The sequence below is a fragment of the Rhea americana genome, unplaced genomic scaffold, assembly GCF_003343005.1.
Source record: "Rhea americana isolate MKP2758 unplaced genomic scaffold, rheAme1 scaffold_32, whole genome shotgun sequence".
In the NCBI taxonomy this organism is placed as follows: Eukaryota; Metazoa; Chordata; class Aves; order Rheiformes; family Rheidae; genus Rhea; species Rhea americana.
In genome coordinates this window covers 5,393,178-5,419,054 of record NW_028186446.1, presented here as the reverse complement: position 1 = coordinate 5,419,054, position 25,877 = coordinate 5,393,178, and the positions used below count along the sequence as shown (strand labels likewise).

The 25,877-nt window shown below is 35.9% G+C and overlaps 1 protein-coding gene and 1 non-coding gene across 2 annotated transcripts in view; both read right to left on the bottom strand.

Moving 5' to 3' along the window:
• The window catches only part of GLCCI1 (glucocorticoid induced 1), a gene marked incomplete at its 5' end in the record, with an annotated part of 56,484 nt that extends 30,611 nt beyond the window's left edge, over positions 1 to 25,873 (bottom strand). The window contains 2 exons of the mRNA XM_085310573.1: positions 7,541 to 7,692; positions 25,795 to 25,873. Coding sequence (XP_085166699.1) covers positions 7,541 to 7,692; positions 25,795 to 25,873 — 231 coding nt within the window. The remainder of the gene's footprint in view (positions 1 to 7,540; positions 7,693 to 25,794) is intronic.
• TRNAI-AAU (transfer RNA isoleucine (anticodon AAU)) lies at positions 6,739 to 6,808 on the bottom strand. Its single transcript has one exon. It is a non-coding gene; the product is annotated as a tRNA-Ile (tRNA).
• Positions 25,874 to 25,877: the final 4 nt, after the last annotated feature.

Below are 25,877 nucleotides of genomic sequence, written 5' to 3'. Positions count from 1 at the left end.
ATGAAAATGGAAAAATAAGTAATAAAGTTTTTGCTGCATTTTCCTGGGGGGGGGGGGGGAAGACTTTGTAAAAGCTAGGGGTCTGTGCATTTACTATATGACTCTTCTTGTGTGGGTCAGAGAGAGAGGTCAGAAGATGCTTTGGCTTTAAAAAAAGTGAAAAGTTAATGCAGCTATTTTAAAAATACCATGAAAATATGTGAGTCACTCAGCCAGACAATCCACAACTCTCTTTACTCAAAGCAGAGCCTCAGTGCCATGCACATTCTACATGTGTGYGCCTTTACTTGCTCTTCATTTTAATGGAGTCACATTTTAAATAATTACTTGTTCTTGTAGACTGATTACTTACTATCTCCCTGAAATTTCTAAGTGAAAGATATTTTCTTGCTTTTTAATGTTTTTGAAGTATCATCATTACTTAAGTAGCTTGCAGGTTTTTAGAGAACTAGATAACAATGGAAAAAATAAGAACATCGCTCCCTTTTTAGAATTATGAGCTTTCATGACTCACTGTAATTTACTTGACAATTTAAATTATTTTCTTAAGATATTTTATTATATCCCAAGCATAGCTTTAACCATATCCTCACAAAAACAGGAAAACATCAATGCAAAGGAAATTCTTTGAAAATTTATTTTCCTGAGAGTATTTTCTGAATGCTATTGCTTCATGGTTTGACAAACAACTCCAGGACAAAGTAGAAACGGGCATTTCACACGCTTAAGTACTTTCCCTGGAGGAAGTACCAGGATTACTACTGGCTACTAGCCTTTTCAGTTGCAGCTTAATAAACAGAGAAGAAATGACATTTAGTATCTTTTTTAAACAGCTTACATACTAGCTTTAGCCTAAGTGAGTCTCTCAGTGAAAAGAAGCAAACTTAGAAAACAAAACAAAACTCTCTATGTCTAAAGAGAGAGGTTGCTTGCATTTTTTTTTTTAACATGTTTATCCAAATAACAAGGACTAAAACAACAAACTAATAGCAACATCCAAGAACTACATCAACAACACTTGGGACTTCTAGTAACAAAGAGGTGGGAAAACGTATAATGCAGCTGAGTGAATCAAATCAAAGCAGCAAACACAAAACACACCAATTCACTTAATATTAGATTTTGTATTTTCTCAAGTATGCTTTGACCTTCTTCCACTCAAATGCTATCCCTTGAGACAACACTCGCCTATAGGTGCCCTCAGTGTCTGGAAAATTGAGCCATATCACGATCTTTCCAAAATATACATAGGAGTATTTTTAAACAGAGGACAGACTATTTGTGCCCCTAAAATGTATTTACAGTATTAATGTATAATACTACATGGTGCTCCTAACACAATCCTGAAGTCAGGCAATGTTGTATTAATATACTATTTCTACTGTGGCAGAAAAAARAGATTTTTAAATAATACAACATAAGCAGCTGCTCCCAAAATACTACAATGAGCCAATCTCTCCTTCAAGCCCCATAAATTGCCACTTCTAATACACTGTAAACGACATTATATGAAGATGTCTTGGCTGTACTCCCAAACCCTTCTTTTAAAACAAAAGCTTTAAAAAAATTGTTACATTCAAACAGAAATTCTGCTTGCTGATGTATTAAGCACATCACACATCGATGTTACATTTTACATCAAAAATAAAGGGGAGATACAGCACCTTCAATATGTCACATTTCATGAAAGTTGTTTTCCCATATGTATTACAGCTTCTACAGAACACACTTATTCATGGAAGCCTTCTCTTGAAGCTGCTGCAAACATTTTTCTAATGTGTTAAGCRTATCAAAAAACAGAGTAAAAGTAACTCAAAACTGCATATACTGAAGATAAATTTCCGAATCACAATAAACCAAACCAAGGTTACTGCACTTCAGGTCAGAAACACAGTAACAGAGGTCATAGATACTGTCTGTTAAACTGGTAATGATATCTCAGAGCTGAAACAAATTTATTGTTCCACTTAATATGAACTGAAATTTATTCTTTATACAAGTCTGTATACAGAAAAAGATTTAAAACATTTTAGGACGAGAACCTTGAAAACATTAAGTATTTATAATGCTAGTGTAGTGCACGCTTCAGCTTCAAGAGGTGGAGGATTGCTGACATTTTGAAGGTGAGGGTCCAAGGYTGCAGTCTCAGTTGACACAGTGCTTATACAAGCATGTGCATGGGATAGGGCGCACCGAGAACACCACCACATCTGGTTGCTCTCTGCAGTCTTAATGAGAATTACAGTTATCATTGTTCTAACTCACCCAACCTTGCAGAGATTAGCATTTCTTCCAAAGTGTTTAGTAATTCTGCCTTGCTTTTCCACCCGTATCAGGGATATACACCTACATTCTTTCCACTTCATTTAAATTAGAATGACTGYATAAAGTACCAACCTACCTAAACTTATAATAAGACTGAATTACTCTAAATATCTCACATTTTATTACCTGCCTTTACTCTCCTTACTACATCTAGCTTGCATTCCAGATGAACTACATACAGAGTATGGGTGCAAAGTTAAGAACAGAGGTCTAATTTCAATAGGGGAGGTGGTAATGGTTTTGAAGAACTTCCATATTCAGAAGAAAACAACAACATTACAGGAGAAAGACAAWCTGATGAATATTTCTTCAAGTGTTTCTAAAGCATTCAAAAGCCTTCTAGAAGTTTGGTAGAAAGAAATGGACTAAACAGTTAGAAATCAATTTGATCACAGGTGGTAAMTTCTCCTAAAAACAGCTTAAGACAACAGAATCATAAATTCATACTTATGTATAACATCTTCTTCCTTGTCCCTCCTAAAGAACTTCATTAAAACGAACATAGGAAAATGACAATTAYAATTAACATATCAGTAAAAAGAGCTGCATGTAATTGAGCCTCCTGGTTTATGAGGTGAATATTTAAGCAACAAAATTTTTACCCAAAAGAAAATAAAACATTGCTCAGGTGACTAATGGTAAGTAACTACATTAAAGCCTRGACCTACATGAAAGAAAAGCAAAGACACTTCTACATGTATTTTAGCCAGGCATTCCCATTTTCATAACTGTATTACCCTTTAGATAACGGTGTTGTTCAATAAAAATTCTGAARTACATTTTGCAAACTTTCCTCATTTCCATTTGTATAATGCATCATTGCCATATACAATAAAAGAGGCATGTCCAAGTATACTGGAATCAGGTTAAAAAACACTGACAGTTTTAAGGGGGAAAAATTCACTGAATCATATTCCACACAGTCATTTGTTATTTTCTTTGCATTATTTATATTGAGAAAAGTTACATGGATTAATTTTTAAAGTGGCAATATCTTAGCTGTAATATTACTAATATATGTTATGCCTAATATTTCCTCTTAAAAATTTTCTAAAAATATGTTTTTAATGATTTAGCTACTGCTAAATAATTACATTAATAAACTATGACAATTATCCAAATGTTTTCTGAAGAGGTTAGGCATAATCGTTTCAATATAGTTCAAATGAGGAAGGAAGAAATTCTTACATGTATAATATGAAGTGTACAGAATTGCTCCACCACTCCTGTCAACCCATAGAAAAGCAACAGGAAAGGAAGTTTTGTTGAGTTTTACACAGCCTTAATGAAGAGTTGAAATTTTACTGAAAAGGAGAGGGAAGTAGGCCAGTGGAAGAGTTTGGGAAAGGCATGACATATCATATATCAACATATAGAACAGTTTAAGATAATATTGTTTCTTTGCATTTCTAAAATATTTAAAACAGTACCAGACAAAACAATGCATCTTTGATTATCCAATACATGCTGCTGCTTGAAGACCAGCCAGTTGTATGCATGTATRCATATCAATGCACACACACATATATGTATGAAGAATTCTGTGCAATTTGAAATTATGCCACAATCCATAGTATTGTGCTGTATTTTTCCCCAAAGCAAACAGTTAACAGACTTTCCTCTATAATGTTCTCATCTGAAACACTTGAGCTGGGTAAGGGACACCACAGCAACATCAACTACATTATCTGTTCTCCCAGATGCAACAGATATTAAAAAAAAAATTCCCCTATTAAAATAATATTACTGAAAGCTTTTTAAATACTGGTTATTTTAAACTCACTTTATCTTTAGAAATAGCACTTTTAAAAAGAAGAAACATTTTATATTGATTCAGAAAACTTACGTGGGAAACAAATGAACATGGAGTAGAACTCAGTAAGGGTTTATCTGATGACAGTGAAGACCAAAACCTGACCATTTTTTTTTATACAAGAAGAATTCTAAGGAACTTGGACTGGCCATAATCACTGCCTTCATGAAACTGCACAAACTCTAAATTTTTAATTAATGTTTCATTAGGAAAAATAAGAAAAGAATCCTTGAAAGAGAAATAATTGTTTCACCTACAACATAAGTTATACTGAGAAGTATTCATCGTGAGTTTAATTGTAGTAAAAAAGTATATTTAGTTATTCTCCAATTAAACATTCCTAAATAAAAATCTGTTTTTATTGGGTTTTATCTTGTTTTTATTGATYTTATTTGTTATCATCTTCCACTCCACTAAACTACTGTTATTATTCTTAGCTATTGAATATATATCAACTTCCATGAGTTTAACTGTTGCTTAGCCAAGAAACATSAATAGTGGAAGCACTACTACTCAGGTAAACAGTAAGGTTTCAGTTTAATTTGATTTGCTATACAGAGGTCTTATCAAGGTTATAGAACTCATCCTTAGTTCTTGGAACTAGAAATACTTAGAACTACACAGAGCTTTACAAAAAAAAAAATTGTAACTTTTTCTCATTTAATTTACATTGTAATATATTCAATATTCAGAGAGAAATACACAGCAACTAAAACATTTTACTCAATATTTTATGATTAACCCCTCAAGTGAACATTTTATTCATAAAAACCAGAAAGTTGCTGTGTCAGTCACTGTGCTTGCTACATTTTACAAATACATTCATATGTTCCTGATTAGTTAAGATGCATGATTTTCAGCACAACTTAGAAACTGCCTGTTTGAGAGATTTATAAATAATTTTAACAAAGAGAGCTAATTTAATTCATTGTTARAAGATATCCACAAAAATCAAAACCAGGAACTTCCTCACCCTTATTAATCTGAAATAATTATCCACTTTGTCAGGACACTTCTTACCTCTCTGTTAAGACTTTTCAGTTGATCATGCTGAAAAGGTAAAACTTCACTCCCCCGCCACCCTCCCCTCCGGGGAGCTTTGTTTCCAAAAGAGGCAAAGGGTGGCAGCCAACAGGTCAAATAACCTAAACACTTATTTGAGCTCACTAGGAAAGCAMTTTTACTGCCAAATGCTTGCAGCTCAAATATTTGTGGAGCAAGTTTGTTTCTCTTTTCTGTAACTAGTGAAAAGGTTTGTTTGTGAATGTTTAAATATTCTAAACATTCTATTCATACGGCTATTTGCAGAGTTTGATATGGGTACACATTTTATGACACAGGTTAAGAAATRCAGTAACTACAAAGGATGCTACAGAAAATCTCCTGAATGGAAATTATTGTTTCAGAACGAAGACTTTCATCCTACTTATAGGCATAGTACTGTCAAGTACAAGGCATCTTAGAAGTAAATCTAGCATTAACAACTTTTAATGTGYATGTTTCATAATAGAAAAGATAACTGCTTATTCTTCTTTACTAAAACTGTCTGGATGGTTTCAAAATGAATGAGCAGGACATCAAGACAGCATTTCCTTAAAGTGCTCCACTAAAATTTCCTGTAAGACTTAAAGGTCTGTTTGAACAATTTTAACCAATTCCCTAATTCATTAAGCAGGATTTCTGGATCATACTAAAACTAAGAAACACATACCAGTAATAGCTCTTTATAATGTACAAATGTAAAAGCCTTTATATAATTCAGAAGATCTTTTTCATTTCTAAGCTTTCTTCCCTTATCTCTAGACCCGACTACAGGACTTTTTTGCATCACCTTTACAGCATACTTTGAAGGGACTTGCAAAGTTATTTATCTGAGAAATTCAGTACTGTACAAAGTYGAAAACCTAGTACCAATTTTAAGACCTGTTCCATTTGCTGAAAGCAGTGGTTGCAGAATGAGTGACACGTAAGTTGCAAATGAATGGAAACAGAAACTCAATCAAGAACCGTTTATCTGTAAGTCAAGTTATGTTGGAAAAAGTCCTTGCTATTTTAAAGATATGATGTCACAATGAATACCATAAGCGTCCTTAAAAAAATAAAATTCTTAATGGCACAATAAAGTATAAGCAAGATGCATGATGACCAAAGTATCAGTTTTCTTTGCAGGACACCCATGATAACAACAGACCAGAATTGTGGCACGAGGGGTAGGAAACTGAAGTAACAACTGTCCCTACATGGTCCCAAGTTTAAAAATATAACCTAAAGTAGATGGTCTMTTCTATTTTTCAGTTAAGATTCAAAATACTGCAACTCAAATTTCTTATTTCACTGTCAAATTACACTATCAAAAATGAAGAATTTGACTTCTTTGCTAATAATTGGGGGGGGGGGGAAATACATATTTTTGACTTGTTCGATAGTGATCTTCCTATACAAGGAACTTTAGTATGGGTAATCAGGCTAGAAATAATATTCCTCTTTCTAGCCAAAGAGAGTTGGAACACTACAAATACCACTGTGGTTTATTTAGAATCATAGAATTAGTAAGGTTGGAAGGGACCTCTGGAGATCATCTAGTCCAACCCTCAAACGAGTGGCCCATATGGGGATCGAACCCATGACCCTGGCATTATTAGCACCATGCTCTAACCAACTGAGCTAAACTTAACCCCAAAATGTACCAGAAGTTGCTACTAAGGACAGAATCCTAGGGAGAATCCAGGGGAATCATGCCATAAATAATTTCAATCATCTTCCCTTCACAGTTGGTGGAAGGCTCTTCTTCTGCTATTCGGCTCCAAGAAGCAACTCCTCCATGGAGCATTTTCATTTGCCCTTCCTGCTACTAAACAGTAGATGGAACATCACCATACATTTAGTCTTAGGTTTCTCTTTTTGAGTTCTCTCTAATGACAACCCTGTCAATTCTTCTCAACAATAACCCTTCTCCTTCTCTTCTGCACACACACACACACTCTTGAAACTCACTGATTTATAAATATGATTTAGTAAAGTCTTTAGTTTGTCAGCCACTACTATTATGGAGTTATTAGCATTTTTAATATCATTTAGCTCGATGTTGCATAGAAYAATTTCAAAATAAACTAGATATGAGGTTTTAACCTGCTTATTTAGCCACAAAAAAGGAGCTATGCACACACAGAATGTAATTTTTAACAARCATTAATTATCAATTTCATAGCATGTTACTGAATTGATACTATAAGATTAAAAAAACATTGTACTCTACTTTTTAGATATTTATAATAAAACTAAGAGAAATCACATTTCTTTAGAATTAAGTTGAGCTAAGATTCTGGACCAGAAGATAAAATATTATCAGAAAGACATCAATTTATATCAAACACCTCTGTTGTGTTGCTTCACAGCTTTTACCTGAGTAGATTTATCTTTCATACATGAAGGGTAGTGTACATGGGGATCACGTGGCCACTGTCCTGTGAGGTAAGGTCCTGTTATCGTGTCCAAAGAAGAAGTTCGCCTTATGGTGCCAGAAGTTCTGATTTGCTGGGATTTTGGCCTGTCCACTGTAGAAAAACAGAAMAAAATCAACRAAAAGAAAAAATTAGGTTGGCTTTGACATGAAACATTCAAAGTCAGTTATGACACAATTGCAAGAATGTATCAGACATCTTTGTCTAAATGCTAAGCTGAAAAAGTAAGAATACTCTTATATCAAAGTCAGACAAAGGAGAAAAATACCAGAAGTAAAACTTAAGTCACAAAAAACAGTAACGCTTAATGTGCTCAAATCGCTAAATAATCTATTTATGCAATATATTAAGTCATTAACAAAAACCATCAAGTAAATTTAAATGCAGTGATGTGCAACTCAGAAAAGCCACATATATTGAAACAGAGAATATAACACAGTATTAATAGTAGTTTTTTTTTTTTTTAAGTCAGCTTGTTTAGCTTTATAAATATTAAGAAATAAAACATGACAAAAATTATGGTTCTGAAGCAAATCCATTTCAAATGTCTTGCTCTTGTGGATTTCATTCCATATTGTTTACAATTTCACAACACAGGCTTTAACAAGCTGAAAGCACGGGATTGTGTACTTCTCTCTGGCACAGCTCAGGTCAAGACAGCTTTTATATTTGTCTTCACTCATCACAGTGTCTGCAGTCTTTGACTTCACTCTTCCTATACCTCCCTCTACTTCTCTCTTCCTATATCTAGATCATTAAATATATTTTCTTTATTTCATTTGGAAAACAAAGTAGGGTGATTCATGAGATTGTCCCTTCCCATTGAAGAGATTTACCACATGCTCTCTGAATCATTTTACAGACTTTCTTTGCCCTTTAGGCTAAATTACTTCATATATTCATTTTCTACACTATACATCAGCCAACCTCAGCCCTATATTACAGCTGTCTATCTTGCTCACCTTTACTAAAAGAAGTTTGCAAGTGAGATTATTTTCAAAATAGTCACATCTTATGCCTTGATCTATCCCACCAAATCCCTGTGCACTCTTCAAAACTTGAGAACAGACCTGCTAGTACACTTTTGAAGAGAAAAAAGGCCAAGGACTTACAAACGCATTTTTTCTTCAGATATATGTAATACRTAGCAAAGATCTACCAGGCAGTTAAGTATGTTCTAAAAGACTTAAAAAAAAGAAAAAAAAATTGAAACAGCTTAGAGACTACACAAACTGGCCAATGGTCCAAAGATGTGGAAATAAAGACTAAGCAAAATATACCTTTGCAAACTTTACATTTATAATGTCTTACTGTGAAAACCAAAAAAAATCCACAAGCCCAGGAGATGCAAATAAAATACATGTGTTCAGAGAATTAAATAAGGTCTTTGTCTTGCTCTGTACCCAGAAGACAGACAAGAGCAATTCTAACATTAAGAACTCRCATATTTCCATTACAAAGAGAACTGAACAAACACCATTAAAAGCTATTACATACATATTTTGTATAATAACCTTGGAAATTGACTGCAGGACAATTTTTCAAACACTAAAGCTAGAWGAAGGAAAGTTCAAGATGAAGTCTTGTATGTCCTTACTACTTTTCAGCATTTCTTTGAATCACAGGAAATACAAGCTGAGGACACTTTCTTGACCACATAAATCATCTGAGTTAGTACTAATGTAACGCCATCCCTATTCCACTGGTATCTGTGTTCCTTCTGCCTACTTCGAGCTGGTACTAGCAGGTGTCTGATCCCATGATGAGGTGATTCACTGAGTTAAAGAAAAGTAAAACCTACCAAAAAAGTCATAAATTCACAGTTTCCATTATTAGAGGCAGGGCAGGCACAACACAAGGTGCAGAAACAAACACAGGGGACTAGGAGGAACGACAGCGCTGCAGCAGCAGTGACTTAACTCAGTAACAGTTTAGGCCCTCTCACACTTTATATTTCCTTAGACCATGAAAAATAAGGAGCAGGAATCTGTGAACATGAAATCTGAAGAAATTTCTGTGAGTTAGCATTTGACAAACTGTCTCATACAGCAATGATCCTAAGAGTGAGCAGAGGCAGTGGAGAGCAGGCTAGAACAGGACACCACTGGCTCAGATCAGCTTCAACTGTTGTGGAACCATGAAGCAACTTCTGACCTTTTCCAAACATTAAGATTGTTCTCAGAATTTATTTCTTAATGTTGCTTTTCTCACTTGCCTTATAATAAGTCTAGGGTTTTGTTACTCTCAAATCTACTACAGAACTTTCACTTCCCTCCACACTTCTATTACCAACAGGATTTTGATGCTATTACTATGAATTTTTCCCCATTCCCTATCATTTTCTCATGGCGGACAGTTCATGCTCCAGTCTTCTTGCAGAAGCAAAAGTGCAACTACTACCTTCCAACATCTGAAGTACTTCAACAATTCTTGAAGTTATGCAACAGACTTCAGCATTCAGAAAGACTTCAGCAATATTCAGAAATTACGAGAAACACGAATTCATTTTACCCAAGTTTCAGATTATACCACATCTGATAGCATTCAGAGCGCATGAATGGATTTTACTGCAGTGGAAAGAAGTCAGAACAATTCTGTTTTCTTTTTCAGTGATATGTGATGTATCTCACAAGGAGTTCAACTATATCTCCAGAACAAGTAATCTTAGAAACAGAGTATTTAAGAAGCATAATGTTACAGCAAAAAGTTAGCTATAAATTACAAAAACAAGACTTATGCCAGTAGGAAGGCAAAATATCTCATGCAATATTTAATATGCCAAAAGTTTTCTTAATGATACGTATTTGGGGGCTGTTGATAGATATTTCTAGTTACAAAATAATTTTACATGAAATGACACAAGGACCCACCTGAACACTACAGTTGGTGAAATTCAGAGTGATCCTACCTCCCAGCAGGAATCAACTAAAATAACTATATGAAATTATGGCTCTGCACATCCTACTGAGAGCCCAAAGAATTCTAGTTACACCATGTTGACTCACYGAAAAAGGTTTCCATATCTCTTCCAGTAAAACATAATTTGGTAACAGATTAGCACAACAGTTCTGAAAAGGGGCATGAGGCACCAATAAAAGCATCTGCTACAGCTTTAAAATGAAGAGATTGTCTCCTCACCCAACACAGAGGCAGCTAAACTGGACATAGTGTCAAAGCCATGTTCATAGTCCATTTTAGCTTAAATAATGCTTTCTCTCATCCAGGCAAAGAAGAAAGTTACCTGCAGCAGATGAGTAAAATTTATGAAGGTAGCTGTCGAATTGGCCAAAAAAAGATAGCCAAGTCAGAACACCAGGAAATACCAGCACAATATTCCAAAATACAGGTATAACAGTTCCAAGATGTGTTTTTCTGTTCAATTACTGCTACTCTATAGAACCTTCTCGTTTACCTTCTCAGAACTACTGCTGAAATGAGTCCTAAGCTTAAGTCTTCTTTGGTCCTAAAGAATTTCAGACTTTACCCAGGAAGTCAAGACAAATTTTGAAAGAATATTGTCCAAATCTACTCACAATAGGAGGACTACAAGACTCTTGAGATGACTGACTTTGATGGATCTCCTAGTTTGCTTGGACTCCTTTCGAAAGCCCAGAATTCACAGTTCAACTATTCAGACTATAAGGAGACTAGAAATCACAAGTAATATGATGGAGTATCAAGTATTTCTGGGACATTCCTACTAGAGACCACAATAAATTTACAACAGTCCACATACTAACGACTCAGAAGTGGCTGTATGTTAATTCTTTTAAAATAACGAAGGAAGTGGAAATGCAGTATGGGAACAGAAACAGTAACCTAGCAATAATAAGCTGAATATTATGGAATGGTGACCCACAGCAATTACTGAGAATGATTGTCCAATGTTTAGACCATGGTTACCACAGCAGCAGCTGTTGATGACTGCCAGATACATTTCTAGTCAAAATTCCCCTCTTCTTTTATATCTTCTGCAAGCACAAATATAGATACCTCTACTGTTGCTTGCTTAAGACAACAATTCATTGAGTACTAYAAAGGGAGACTTTTAGACATAAGAAAAAGAACAGTCTCCGTTAAAAACTATCTGCACTTTTTTTTTTTTTTTTTAGGACAAGTATTTACTGACATTGTAGTGATTCCAGAAGGTATGTAAGCTTGATCTTTTTGATTCGTCTTTCCTCGTCTAATCATATAGGTAGATAGGAAAATCAGTGTATGTCTCTCCAAAATTTGTCTCTATGACATCGCAATGGAAAACATTGAAAAATAGAGGTTTAGAGGCCACTTGAAAAATATTTCAGTCTTCATTCTTAAAAAGACTATGGCAATTCTCTCTTGTAAYTGGAGCCAAAATCTCTCAAGAAAAGGATTAATAGGGGATTTAGGGTCCCTTGAAGTTTTACTCCACAGGATAGATCTATTGGCTCAGAAGACACTTCTCAGCTGCCAGCAACCAACAGGCTTGATTCTGACCCAAGCTGCAAACTAGCTAAACTACTGTATTAGCAGTTCTGAGTGTTGTAGAACAACAAAGAACATACTGTTTGCCACATACTGTTCATAAAAAAATAACCAAAAATAGGAATTTAAATAGCAACTTAAAAAAACAAATGAAATATCACTGAAAATATAAAAATGATTTTTAGGCTATTGCAGTCTTTCATTATTTAAAATTAATTTCTGTAATTGCTCAAAACAATGCAAAATACTAGCTTTTTCAAACATGTAAAATGTCATACTTGGTTTTGCTACTAAAAGGACATTTCTAAAATGATATAATGGAAAGTCATTTCAGGTTAGCTTTAGATACATCACCAAAAACACATATTTAGCTCTGTAAAATGTCTGCCTTCATTACATGCAGCTCATTGCTTTTGATTCAGTTTTATCAATTTCAGAAACTATTCTAAAGTTTCTATTTTAGAAACTGAGACAGAACATGACCAAAAATAAAAGAGGCTGCCACTCTGAAGTATACTACTACTTTAAATAGACTGATACAAATCACTCCAATTTCTTCTCATCATTCATAACATTGAATTGAAAAAAAAAAAAAAAAAAAAAACAAAGCACAGAATAGCATCATAATCTTCTAAGCCAGATGAAAGAATTAACCCCTAACAATCCAACCGGACAACCAGCAAGCAGTTCACAGGCCTCCAGTCCTATACCTGCTGTCTAATGCAACCCACAGTCAGAGCAACTAGTTGATAAAGGAGTGGGCACATATAAGAAAGGTGAGTTGGGGCAGATGTGCAAGCGTAAATGGCCTCAGATATCCACATCTGTGAACAATATGCTTTCTACAGCAAGGATTCTTTGGTGGGGGAGCAGGTAGCCTGCTCTTTCAAAGGAAAGCCATAGACAAAGACTCTCTGTAAGGGTCTGGGGAATCAATTATATTATCTTTTTCAGTCATGATTTAGGCATCCAGAACGAGATGAGGTGTTCTGTTAAGCCTTTGAATCCAACAGGTAGGTCAAGGCAGTAGGTCACACCTACTGACATTCAGTCAGTAGGTTTTGTACATCTTCAAAGATGCACAACTCCTTCCATGTAACTGAAAAGGAAGAGACAGTGCTCAGAGCACTTCCATACCTGGAAGAAAAGGCAGGTAGGAATAAATCTGCAGGCACATAAATTTCATAGGATCTGCAGCCCCTAACTAAAAATGGTGGTTGTGTAGGCACTTATGCTGCAACATGGTCTCTGGCTGATGTCCCTATTCTACTCAACTACAGTGCAAGTAAGTGTTACGACTATGCACTTCTTTCAGAAGTCCAACTCTGACCTCAGCAAAATTCCCCTGCTTAAAATCAACATTATCTTTGCATATCAGGCATAAAGCTCTAATCTCAGTAGGAAAAGTAAACAAGTTATATGGAAAAGTTTCAGCYTTTTAAAGGTAAGTTATTCTCTTAACAAAGATTATACCTGGCATGTATAGGGCTTGTATACAAAAGGCTAAGCATTTCAGATGACAAAAGCCTGCTCTGTTCTACAGACGTACCCTACGCATTTTCTTGCTCTAGAAACATGCTCCAAGGTAGAGTAAAACCTAATTTCAAGCCTTTCAGACTTGTACGTATTTCAGACATTTTTAAATAGTTTTCTTTTACAAAGTTATCACTTACAATTTCTTCTGTGAAGATCCAAACTTAGAGTTATTTAATAAAATCCAGTATCTCAAGCACATCCCTGCTTTAAAAGGTTCTGAGAGAATGGACTGGAGCTCAGCAGATAAGTACTCTGGAAACAGAGCACACTGAAATGCGAAACCAACTGTTAACTGCTGTAGACTCCTGTAGGCACACAGAGTTTTAGTGCATTAATCCAGTTCAGTTCGAGGATAAATTTATCCAATATTAAGAAATAAACCAGGGGACCAGAAAGAGCACTACAACCTTTTTTTCTTCTACCAGTATATTCATAATTAAAATCTTGAAGCAAATTACAAACACATGCAATTAATTCAGTAACTACAGATAATACCACCTTTGTTTAACAAACTGGATGACTCAAAGGATTCTTTTGTTATAATGATAATACTTACAATTTAGTTTACTTTAAAAAAAAGAAGTTTTAGAAATTGGGGTGGGGGGGTTTCCCCCCATCTTTAACCAAATTCCTGTCTCCATCTAAATGCAGCTGGACATAACTCTGAATAAAAGTGTTAAAAAATTAGAAGGTATGATTCGCCATTTTCACTACCAAAATTCACAGAGAACTGTAATCAGTGCAGGGTAGGCTTTGCCATGTGATCATAAACGATAGAGATCAAGAGCATCCTCCCAGCTACAGATAACTATACCAACCAATTTTCTTCYGAAAAAAATACTGAAAAACAGAAATGTAAAAGAAGATTAAAACTGACTGCTTAAATCAGGCTGCCCAACTTTGTTGATTAAATAAATTACCTTTTCATCATCAACTAAGTCATAAAAGCACAGGACTAGAAACAACTTTCTAAATCAGGAGCGCAGTTCACAACTATCACTGACAAAACACATTTAATCACTTAAAATCACATTACAAATTTAGTCTTAAAGCACCTGGCTCCTTTGTCCCCGCAGTTTCTACTAGAAGAATGTTCCAGAAAGCTTTTTCCAATAGTTTCAGGCCTTCTTCTAATTTTCCCCTTAGAGATTTTCACTGCCAAGCCAACCCACTCATTCACACTAAACTACATTTTGTCCTTCTTCTCCRCTGTCCCCCACCCTGCTCACCTGTACTCAGAGAAGGCAGTCTTATTTTCGCTCAGCCCAGATCTTTCATTGTCATGGTTAAACTTCTACTGCAGCAGTCCTTCTCCGAGCCTACTCGGGTTTGAGGTCACCTTTCTTAAAGCTCAGCGCACCAAGGCTGCGTGCAGCACCGCAGGCGACAACATCTCAGCAGGCCCCCGCGCAGCAGGTTTCGCGTTTCTGCRGCCGGCACGTTTCCAGCCGCAGCGCGCCGGCGAGCTCCTGCGACTGCCCGCTGCGCCCTCCGTCGCTTTCCAGCGGCAGCCTCCCACCCGCGGGGAGGCAGCTTCCACTCAAGCACAACCTCCAGGAGAGAAACCTCCGYTTTATACTTTTAAATCTCGCTCAGTTCAAATAGGTCCTGCAACTCCTGCTACACAACCTTCCTGTGTACTCATTAAACCTCTCAGAACTCATCACCAGTTTCATCAGCCTAATCTTAAAATTTGCCTAGGTAGATAAAAATCAACTTCCTGTCTAGAAAATCAGTTCTCTTAGCAAAACTACCGAGGTAGCCGGTCACAATCTGCAAAGCCCATTCTGCACTACAGCATCTCTCATTGCCTTCCACAATCCCGCAGAACATCTTCCTGAGGTTTCCCGTACAGCTGGGGTTACACCCATAGAGCTCTACATTATAGAACTGGACTCAACATCTTTTTTATTACATTTTAAAAACACATGCACCACAATCTGCTTGTCACAGATACCTATAACCAAACGCTATGACCTCCTATTCAAAAGATTTTCTTTAGAAAGTTGCTAGTAGACAGGAATTGGCGTAGATTCTTCTAAAATTCGTCAGTAGAGATTACTAATCTGACTTCACCAAAAATTCCAAACTGCACAGTCACAGCTGTGGTAATTGATGATTTCAAATCACCAGCTCCCCTAGGCATTCATTTTCTTTATACTTTTCCAGGTTAAAAGAAAAAAATCACTGTTCACTTTGCAAACTGATCACCTATACACCCTGTACTGGTACGGACACAGCATAGAATGAATATTTGTGCCATTTCCTTTGAGATTTTTATTACTACTCCTTGGAGTCAATTTTGAAACCTCAAATTCCACGAAGTCAGTCCTGAATCATTCTTAATCACTTCTCACTACAGACTGAGTGGCTACAACTACTTTTTCCTTATTCTTCTACTTGCATGTTTCTGCTGTCGGTCTTAAAGCTTGCAAAGTCCAAGTCTTGTTGGATTTTAACAATTCTCAAATTAAGATACAGTTTTTGACTGACAACATGGCTTTCTTCTCTCAGTTCTTCCTGCTGTCTCTTCCAGGCTCTCTGATTATTCCTAGTAGACTTCGAGATRAACGTTCATACAATCAGATCAGATCCTTGAAGTTTCTCATGTTTGAATGATTCCAACAACCTTAACATTTTTGAGTAAATCAGATTCCATATTCAAATCAAAGCAATTCTATTTAGCCAGATGGATCAAACTATTTTATTCTTAAATCTAAAACTTTATTCCAGGSTTATGTATCATTTAATACTTACTCACTATACAGGATTTTTTGTTTTGCCGTAAATGCATGTAAAATTGCATGTGTTTAAAGAAGGCCTAGCTGTAGAAAACATCTCCTAAGATTTATTGTAAATACAGTGCCAGCACATCCATTTCTTTATTTTTCCCACATTTTGAGTTTTCAGATTCAGTAAAACCTGTCTTCARTATGGTCAAAATAGGTTTCTACTGTAATTCTTCTTGCCATCACAAGATCTCCCTACATTCTCCAGCTTCATACAAAAAGTAGCACACTGCTAAATAAAGTCATAAGACTCCAAATGCTCACCTTAATAAAACAATTCCTTCTTTGGAAGTAATAAGGGTAGATATATATGATTATCTTACAAAATTAATATTTTACTATCACTGCATACTTCAATATACAACTTGATTCAAAGTAGGAGTCTTTCTGTTTATACAATAACACCCGAAGATTATTTGGATCTTCTAGTTTGACAGCCTCCTGTGTTAGATATTTATCTCCTGTCATTTCACACAGGAAAATTACTGACACTTCTTTGTATAGCTGTATGGATGTTTCTCAAATACACATTACTTTTGAGTATGTGTGAGTTGATTACATTTTTGCCCATGAGAAATTTTTGTCTTCCAGATTAGAAGCTTTTCCTTTTCCCCTTGAGAATATCATCAAGGATTTCAGATATATTTTGTGGTTTCCTTGTTGGGGAAGAAAACGACACTGCAAAGACAATTATGCAAGACAGGCTATCAGGTACGATGAAGAAACCATTAAAGGTGAAATACTACAGCAAATAGAGTATTAGAGAAAAAATATGCAGAAGTATTCAACTATCCACTGCCACAATTAAGCAGGGACAACTACCACTGAACTACGAAAACTTTAAGGTCTTGAACTGAAATTTACTTCTGTAAAGACAGCTTCTACTTTAGACTGGCAACTTCCCAACTTCTGTGTAAACCCAAGTCTTATTCTGCATTCTTCAGCAGTTAGCTGATATTTTTAGAGTCACACTGTTCAAAGTCTGTTCTGGGATACTCAGCATAAATCTGGGTCTAATTTTTAGTGAATAAATCCACTCTCTATTACTTAGAGAAAGTTAAGCTATCCTATATAACACAGAGATTTCGAATAATATATGACATACTGGATATAGAAGTGTAACACCTAACTGCATAAAGTCAACATTGCATAGCCATTTGGGTTTTTGCTATGTACTTCCCAGTACTGCAAACTCCAGAAAGACTGATTAGCTGACATGCAGCACTGGATTTAAGCTGACTCCATGTGAGAACTGCATTCACCAGAGTCTTGCAGAGCACAGACTGCACCACACAGATACCTGCAATAGTCATCAGCACCTACTGGTCTTGATGGCCTAATGAGCTCTGCTACAATACATAAAAAGAAGTACTGAGACCAAGTAAAATACCTGCAGGGATCCACAGATGTTGTAGAGCCACTCGTTGGCACTACTACACTATATGTGTTAGTGCCCTGAGTTCTGGGAACACATTGCAGTATATTTAAGGTTTATATAGCAACAGTAGGAATTATTAGCTCAAACTCTGTATTGCATGAAAACAACTGTATTGTTATCCCTGGAAGTGGTATGTTCAGGAACTTGAGCATTTATACCTGCACTTACACACAACCCACTCTCAGAGACCCAACAGTTGACTGTATGTCATACTTTAGAGAAGCGGGGTTTGTATTTATGGGCTAATTTCTGCAGACTAGATTAACAGCATTAGCTAGCGACCAGGTATAGAAAAAAATAGAATTTGTTTTCTAGTAAGAATATACATTATTTCCAAATTACATTTTGGTGCCCATTTTGTGGTACTGTAGCCTAAGTACGTACATTAGAAAACTTTTTTTAAAAGACTTCATGATTAGAAAATAAATGTACACATACTGGTAATTCAACTAGCTGAAGTATTTATATGAGAACTCCAGTAGAGGCAGTGCACACCAGAACACCAGAGAGTAAAAAGTAGATGATGCAACAACACCCATTTTGCCATATAAGCACTCTGCTGCCCTATGCAACAGTCTACATTGCATATGTCTAGAATCATCTCTATCCTCAGCTGAATAAGCAAAAGCAGATTGTACTCCAGGCATTCCAAAYCTCTATACAACAAAGAAAGTTCATATTGGACTTTCTTGCCACTTGGAATATCACCAACTTCCATAACCACAATAAATACCAGTATTTTTGTTCACCTGTAAAAGAACTGAATGGCCAAATACAACTTAATAAAGCCAAAAAAAATTCTGCATCTTATCATTTTGAAAAAGCCTGGGTACACTGTTCACAGACTAAGGCAGGAATATTTTCAGCAGTTCACAACCTAATGTTTAATGTTAATAGAAAACATTTCCAGAAGACAGACTCATACATAGTAACCAAATCATGATTTACACGTCTACAGAAACACATTCCGAGTCTGTAGTATGAATTCCAGTGATCTTGCAATGATCAGTTAGATGCAAGTGTTAATTCCTGAAATTCAGAAATGTGTCTATGATTATAATCTCCTTGATTAATGCCTGGTGGTCAGAGTGTGGGAAAAACAGGATGAATATTCTTCAGTGGATTTGGGGTAATTGGAACACCATGACAAAACTGCTATCATACTGTTCTTATTCAGCATTCTTATGAGCAAAATATATGATAGTCTTCCTAACAAGGAAACAAAACATGTAGTATGGTTAAAACTAGTTTCAGGTTGTGCAAAACAAATGGCAGATAAGAACAAGTGTTGCTAGTCACTCTCATATTTGATTCAGAGAATAAACATCCATTTCAAACAGCTACTTCTCAATAGAGGTGAAAGTTAAGTCCTTATGAGCCACAACTCTGCCACTGTTTATTGTTAGGGCACATGCAACAGTAAATAAGAAGGACAAACTAATACAGAATTTAGGTGAAATCTTACATTAGAAGTTTTGAAACTCAAATTCATAACATTTTCTGACTTACTAGAAAGCCTATATTGTCTCCAAAGCAGACATATCTAATATGGAAGGTCAGTTAAAAGAATAACTGCTCTGAAAAATGAAAACTTTCTGTTCACAATTATCTTCCACTGACCCAAGAGCAACTCKTTAGGCCAATTCCTATTAACAAATCACTCGTGCAGGGAACAGTTATTGCTGGACTGAAGCCACCCACACCTTTTGTTTTCTTCCAGCCAAAGAAAACCAATCTGTTTGCAAGAGGGTGAGAGTCAATATTTTGGTGGGATACCAGAGCAGAGAAAAGAAGAGAGAGGAAGGAACAGAATCAGGCTGAAGATATTAGAAGGCTGGGCACAAAATGCTAAGGAAATGGTATAGTCCCACTCAGCCTCCTTAAGTTTCCTTCCCAGAGACAGACTTATAGTAGATACGTGCTCTCTTCTGCCTTAGTAGGGACTGAAGACACAAGCCAAGCAGAGCTGTCACGTGTCTAAACAGTTCAAGGGGACTGCACATGGGAACAGTTCTGGTCACGAGTCCATATTCATATATTCATAGAGCTGGGAAAGAAGGAAAGGGTTCCAGAGAGGGCACGTATTTTAGTTCCTATCACAGACAAGTATTTCCATAGACAAGATCCTAGCTTCAAAAAAAAAAAAAAAAAAAAAAGAGTGGCAGAAACTCAGAAACTGGCTCCCTGTTTAAAAGGTGTAATATTACACTCAGTATCATGATACTTTGTGTGATATCCATACTGCGTAAGAGTCAAATTGTGATTCGTTTCAGCTCTTATAATTTATTTCCAAGCTTCAGAATTTAATTTCTGAATTAAAAATAGTCATCACATGAATCAGTGATGGAGAACTTGGGAGTCAAATCAAGAGAAATGAATAAAGCATAACTGACAAACAATCTAATTTTTTGGAAGAAGTGAATTCACATTTAGAATTTGAAAGTGATTATTAAGCACAGACATTCAGTTTCCTTCACTGAAGTCTCCAACTGTCTTCGTTTTGCAGTTGCCTACACCTTCAAAATGGTTGCACAAAGGAAAAAGAGGTAATCTTAGTCTGACAAAATTGCTGTTGATACAGCCCTTGTAGAAGTGAGACATACAGGCTACTTCACTTGCCTRAAGATGCCTTAAGCCATTGTTTACATGGTTAACATAGGAGGCCGGAGTGGAAAAAAAGCAGGAGAGGGGACTCAATGTATTTAAATATTAATATTAAAGCAAGATGATGATCATTAACGTACTTAACTATCTCAATTCTGCAGCAGAATCATCCAGTTCATGTATCTTTACCACAGGGGTCTTTTTTCATCAGTAAGATACATTTCAAAAAATGCAAAAAATGCTAAACAATGTGTTAAAGCTTACTATATTAACAACTTTTGTTGAACATACGTTAAATTCATGGAGAACTAAACTATTGTGTCAAGTGTTGGCAACACATTTCTCTACTGAAAATACTGCCAACTGATTTAAATGGAAGCTTTCATTTTCCACAATGAAGTAAAACTACTACATTCTTCAGGTATTACCTACAATTACTCAGCTGATAAAGTACCATAAAAAGAGCCTCTCAAATATTCACTTAAACTGAAACATWGATGAGCATATACTTTATTCATGCTAGGTTTCTCATTGTTACAGCTGTTCCTTTCAAGTCTAGGTTGAACTGAAATTTGGGAGTTACTGTCACCAGTCACTGGTATCTATCATTTTTTCCCATTATGTTATCTAGAATAGTAGTATAAGCCATATTTTAAAAATAGCTAGCTTTTCATTGTTAAGTTTAGCAAAGTCAAACAACTCCTCACATATCAGTCTCTCTTTGGCAAACACTAACTTTTTTTTATAAGGTTCCACACGATACATCCTCTTGACCTCTTTTCTGTATGTTAAGATGCAGCTTCCATTCCCCCTCAAAACTTGGAAAAGAAAACAACAAAAAAAAGAAATCACAAATTTCAGAAACCTAATTTCAGTTTTAACCACTATTTTTCTATGCATCAGTGTTGGTAAGTAACTTCAGTTTTGCCATATGTAGAACGGTAATATTTGCTTATTTCTAAATGATAAGAATCAAAGGTCAGATAGTCATTTAAAATAGACATATATACATATACTTTATTTGGTGCTATTTCATAAGAGTGTTTCTTCCATGAGGCAGGGAAAGAAGTACCATCTTAATAGCTTTATGCTTTGCTACAATAACTTGCAAGTTCAATGGGAAAAGAAGCTTTCCATTATTTCTTTCCTGCCATTGCTTTAACAACCGAAAGAAGTGAATTATTTCATCTTATGAAGCATATTTAGTAATGATACCTAATAAGCTATTTGTCTTAATAGTGATAACAACTTAAAACTAACAAGTCTTCATCTTCTACACAACTGGTTCTAATTTAGCTAGTGTCTTCTATTTAAATCATATTATATTATTTAGCCATATTCTATTCCAACAAAAGCTATTTTGGGGAGAAAGAGGGATAAAGCTGGAGCAAAACTGTTTTGGCCATACAATTATGGAAATATTACTATTATTCAGTCATCAGGAAATAGGAAGCGTCATAAAAATTACTTCCTTACCTTACATTTGTTAGAAATAAAGGAAAGATCAAGAAGATCTCTGGTATAAATGCTTATGATGCCAAAATATTGGATGGGTTTAATTCAGGATATTAAAATAGTTCCAGCTTTTGAAGTCTGAATTTTGATTTTTAAATACTGATATTCCTTACAAGTCTAGAGATCAGCTATGCTGTCCATCCTGCTCTACTCCTCACTCTAGCAGTCCTTTATCCACTGGCCTTACAACAAATATACATCTTATTTCTCAGAACTGGGTTATGCAATTGTTCTGCACCTTTTATAACTGCTTTCTCTTATTAATTTTGGCAACATTCCAGTAGTTATTTTAGGAAAGAAAAGATATTGGGAGCCCCTAATTGTAATAAATTGATTACAATATTTTTCAATTGTCCTTAAAAMTAACCTTTGCCTCTAAAATTTTCTACAGAAAGAAGTTTATTATAAATTATACACATGGAAATTAAAAAAATATGAAGCATAGTATTAAGTAGTACCACTGCAGTTAACATAAAACAAATGAAAGCATTTGATGAAAGCAATTTTGAGCTTGAATCATATATAAACACTGATAGAAATCATTTACAGTTTTCTTGTACACAAACATACCATGGGAAAAAAAAACAAACAGGAAACTCATTTTCTTACATTTATACAAGATACTTTACTACTGATTTTTTCCCCATAAAAAGCAATTCTCCTTTGTTTTTTGAGGTTTTTTTTAATAAAACGTAAGCCTTCACAAGAGCAATATGTTTTGTTTGATCAGTTCAAGGGAGTTTTTTGCCCTTTTTATTGAATTGTCCTTTGTCACAAACCATGCTGCTTCATATTCTGTTACATTTATGCTACCAGAGGTGTACTCTTACTCCCTCCAAGAAAACCATACATTATTGTATTCAACGTGACACTTATTTCATACCAACTCTCTGAAACAAATATAGGCTATAAAAATCTATTAATGAGGAACAAATCACACTAATAAAGAGGAATGGAATACACTTGCACACTCCAAGTTTATCCTACAGTATCAGAARTCTCCCCCCTTTTTTTCCTACTTTTTAGCATCTTGAAATGATTCATGATTTCTCATCCATTCAGTATCAAAATTGACCAAAAATAAATACTGACATCAGTGGTTTGTACAAATCTTCAAATTTGCTTAAAGCAAAATCTCAACAAATACTGAAAGTTAAACATAGCATTTTGCTCTAGAACAAAAATGTTTACGGCATTACAGAAAGAAGGGAGAAAAAAATATGATAGGAGGAAAAAAAACAGAGCATGCTGCTTTCATTCATGTAGTAGTGATGTCAACGTCTGCAATGGTAGCTCCTTTGACCTGTAGAGGCTCAAAGATAAAGTGGTTTCACAGAATCTGGTTTAGAAAAAGAACTGCTGGCAAAACACTGAAATATTCCCAGCAAAATAGTTTAGTAGGATACTTGATTCAATGAATCTATACTAGAAAAAGCTGAAACAAGGTGAGGAAGGGGCAGGTGTCTTAAGAAGAGAAAAACATCTATTCATCAGAATCATAAGCAGTTTCCAGCACAGGCATATTCATGAAACAATCTAAGTCAGACTGCAGAGCCAAAGACAAACAGATCCCTTGCACTGGCAAGAAAAACAACAGGATTATACCTAGAGTGTAAGCCTTCCTTTTAGAGCAGGGAAATGATTTTAAAAAAATGACAAAAAAAACTTAATCAAGTAGATTCCCCAAGACTTGCATACTGAAAATAGCTATAAATAGCTAGAGTAGCACATTGTTTAACAAGCTGCAGCAAGATGGTCCATGTTTGAAAACAGAAATCTTTTCAAGTCCTCCATTATTACTGCAGCAGTCCTCCAGTTCACCAATCAATTTTCTATATGCTATTATTGCCATAGATGCTACAAACAATTCTAGTAGCCACACATCACGTATTAAAATGCTGAGAACAATCAAGGAAACAAAGACAAAATCTTGCCCCATAGCACCCAACTATATTCTAAATTATGTAAAATAGGTCTAGGTTTTGGCATGGGTTGTTTTTTCTTTTTTCTTTTTTTAAAAAAATAAACCTTTTAATTTACAAGACTATGGAAACAGGGTATCTTATTGCCCTAGCCTGCTAGAAAATGGTGCCTGTATTTCTGCAAAATAAAGCTGTTGACGTGTGCAATTGTGGTCATTATTAGGGCGATCACGTTGTTTTCATTCATTCATTGAGGATTTGCTAGAGGATGTCAGTTTCTGCAGCAGCAGCTGGCTTGACCTGGAGGAGGGGGAACAAATTCCTCACAGCGCATACAGATTACAGGGTGGATTTCTTGATGGACCATTTATGTATTTATTATACATTGCGCTCATTAAACTAAATCAGGCTGTGTGTGTTGCTAACGTGGTTCATTATGAGGCAAGCTCAAGCAAGTTTAACGATGGAAAAGTCATTCAGTACTAATTTATAGTCCGATTTATTAAAGCTAAAATAGCCCACAGATGAAGAACACTAAAACCGCTTTCTAAAATTAAAGTTTCCTCTCAAACAATAAATTTATATGTAGTAATGAAATACTTCACAGCTTTGCAGTATTTTTCCTTGCTTGCAGGTAACTGCCCACAWTCCTTCCTCTTCAATACACTGTAAGCGTAGATCTTTATATACTGCACCACTACAATGTTTTGCACCAGATTCCCAGATTTAAATAATTTACAGTATTCGTCATCAGCTTTAATGTTAGCACTATTCATATGCACTGAATTTTTGTTTTGCATAGTTCCCCCTTAGCATTTTCCAAAGGTTAGAGGAAAAAAAGGAAAATCTATCTTAGATATTTAATGCAATGTGAAAATATGATCTTTAAATTTGTAAATATACTTTGAATGAAGCACARCTACTGCAGGTTAGTTCTATTTTAAAGGATGCAAGAACTTGTACATAAATATGAGATCCCTTTTGGAAGTAAGTTAAAAAAAATCTCTGTTCAGATTATAATAGATCAGATTAGATAAACTRCATAAGGATAAGTACTATACAAGGTAAATTAACTCCATGCGTAACTGGCAGTGACATCTTGCTCATTTGCAGCATGCTGTCCATGTCCTAGGACCATTCTGATTACGCAGATTTGCTGAAGTTACAAATACTACAGATTGCAAGGATTTACTACACATTTAACAAAACTGAAGGGTGGGAGGATAGGGAGAAGGTTAACAGATTCCGTTGCTACAAAACATACTGGCAACCAACACAGACCACAGTTTGCCACGAAATGAAACCCACTAAGACTTGAGGGGAGGAGAGAACAAGTGAGGAGTACTGAACCGCATAAAATGTTCCCAGAAAGAGATGATGTGTGATACCTGATAGCTACAGCAGGATAACATAGAAAGTGCATTTAGTCTGATTCATTCARCTGCTAAAGTGATGGGGGAGGAAAAGGGGGGAGTAAAATGGCCACTGCCACTTTAACACGTTCAATAATTTAACAGTCAACCTGACACAGGTTAAATTAGACTTGCGAACAGTCAGTTTTACATTTTAAGCTTTGCAGGCCTGTTTTGGCTATGTTCTTTTTTTAAAAGAAGTCTTCAGGATTCAGGACTAAATATCTGAAGCGGGCAGAGTGTGTCATTTGTTCTCAAGCATCTCAATAGGGGAATTTCCTTTTTGTTTCGGTGTCTGTGTTGGAAAACATTACATAATTTTAACCCAAGATGTTTAAAAGAAAAACACACACGCCAAGCCCTTAGGAAAGCCGGCCGGCACAGCCGAGGAGCCTTAGCGGTCTGCTTTGCTCGCCCGCCCGAGCGCGCAGCTCTGACACCTCCGACGCCGGCCTAGCCCGTTAGCACCGCGCGCAGGGACGGCCGCTCGCGGGGCGGGACGCCGGGCGCGTTACCTCTGGGCACCGGGGAGCTGGGGCTCCGTCTCTCAGGTGAGCTGCTCCTCCTGCTGCCGCCGCCGCTCTCGGGCGAGCGCCGC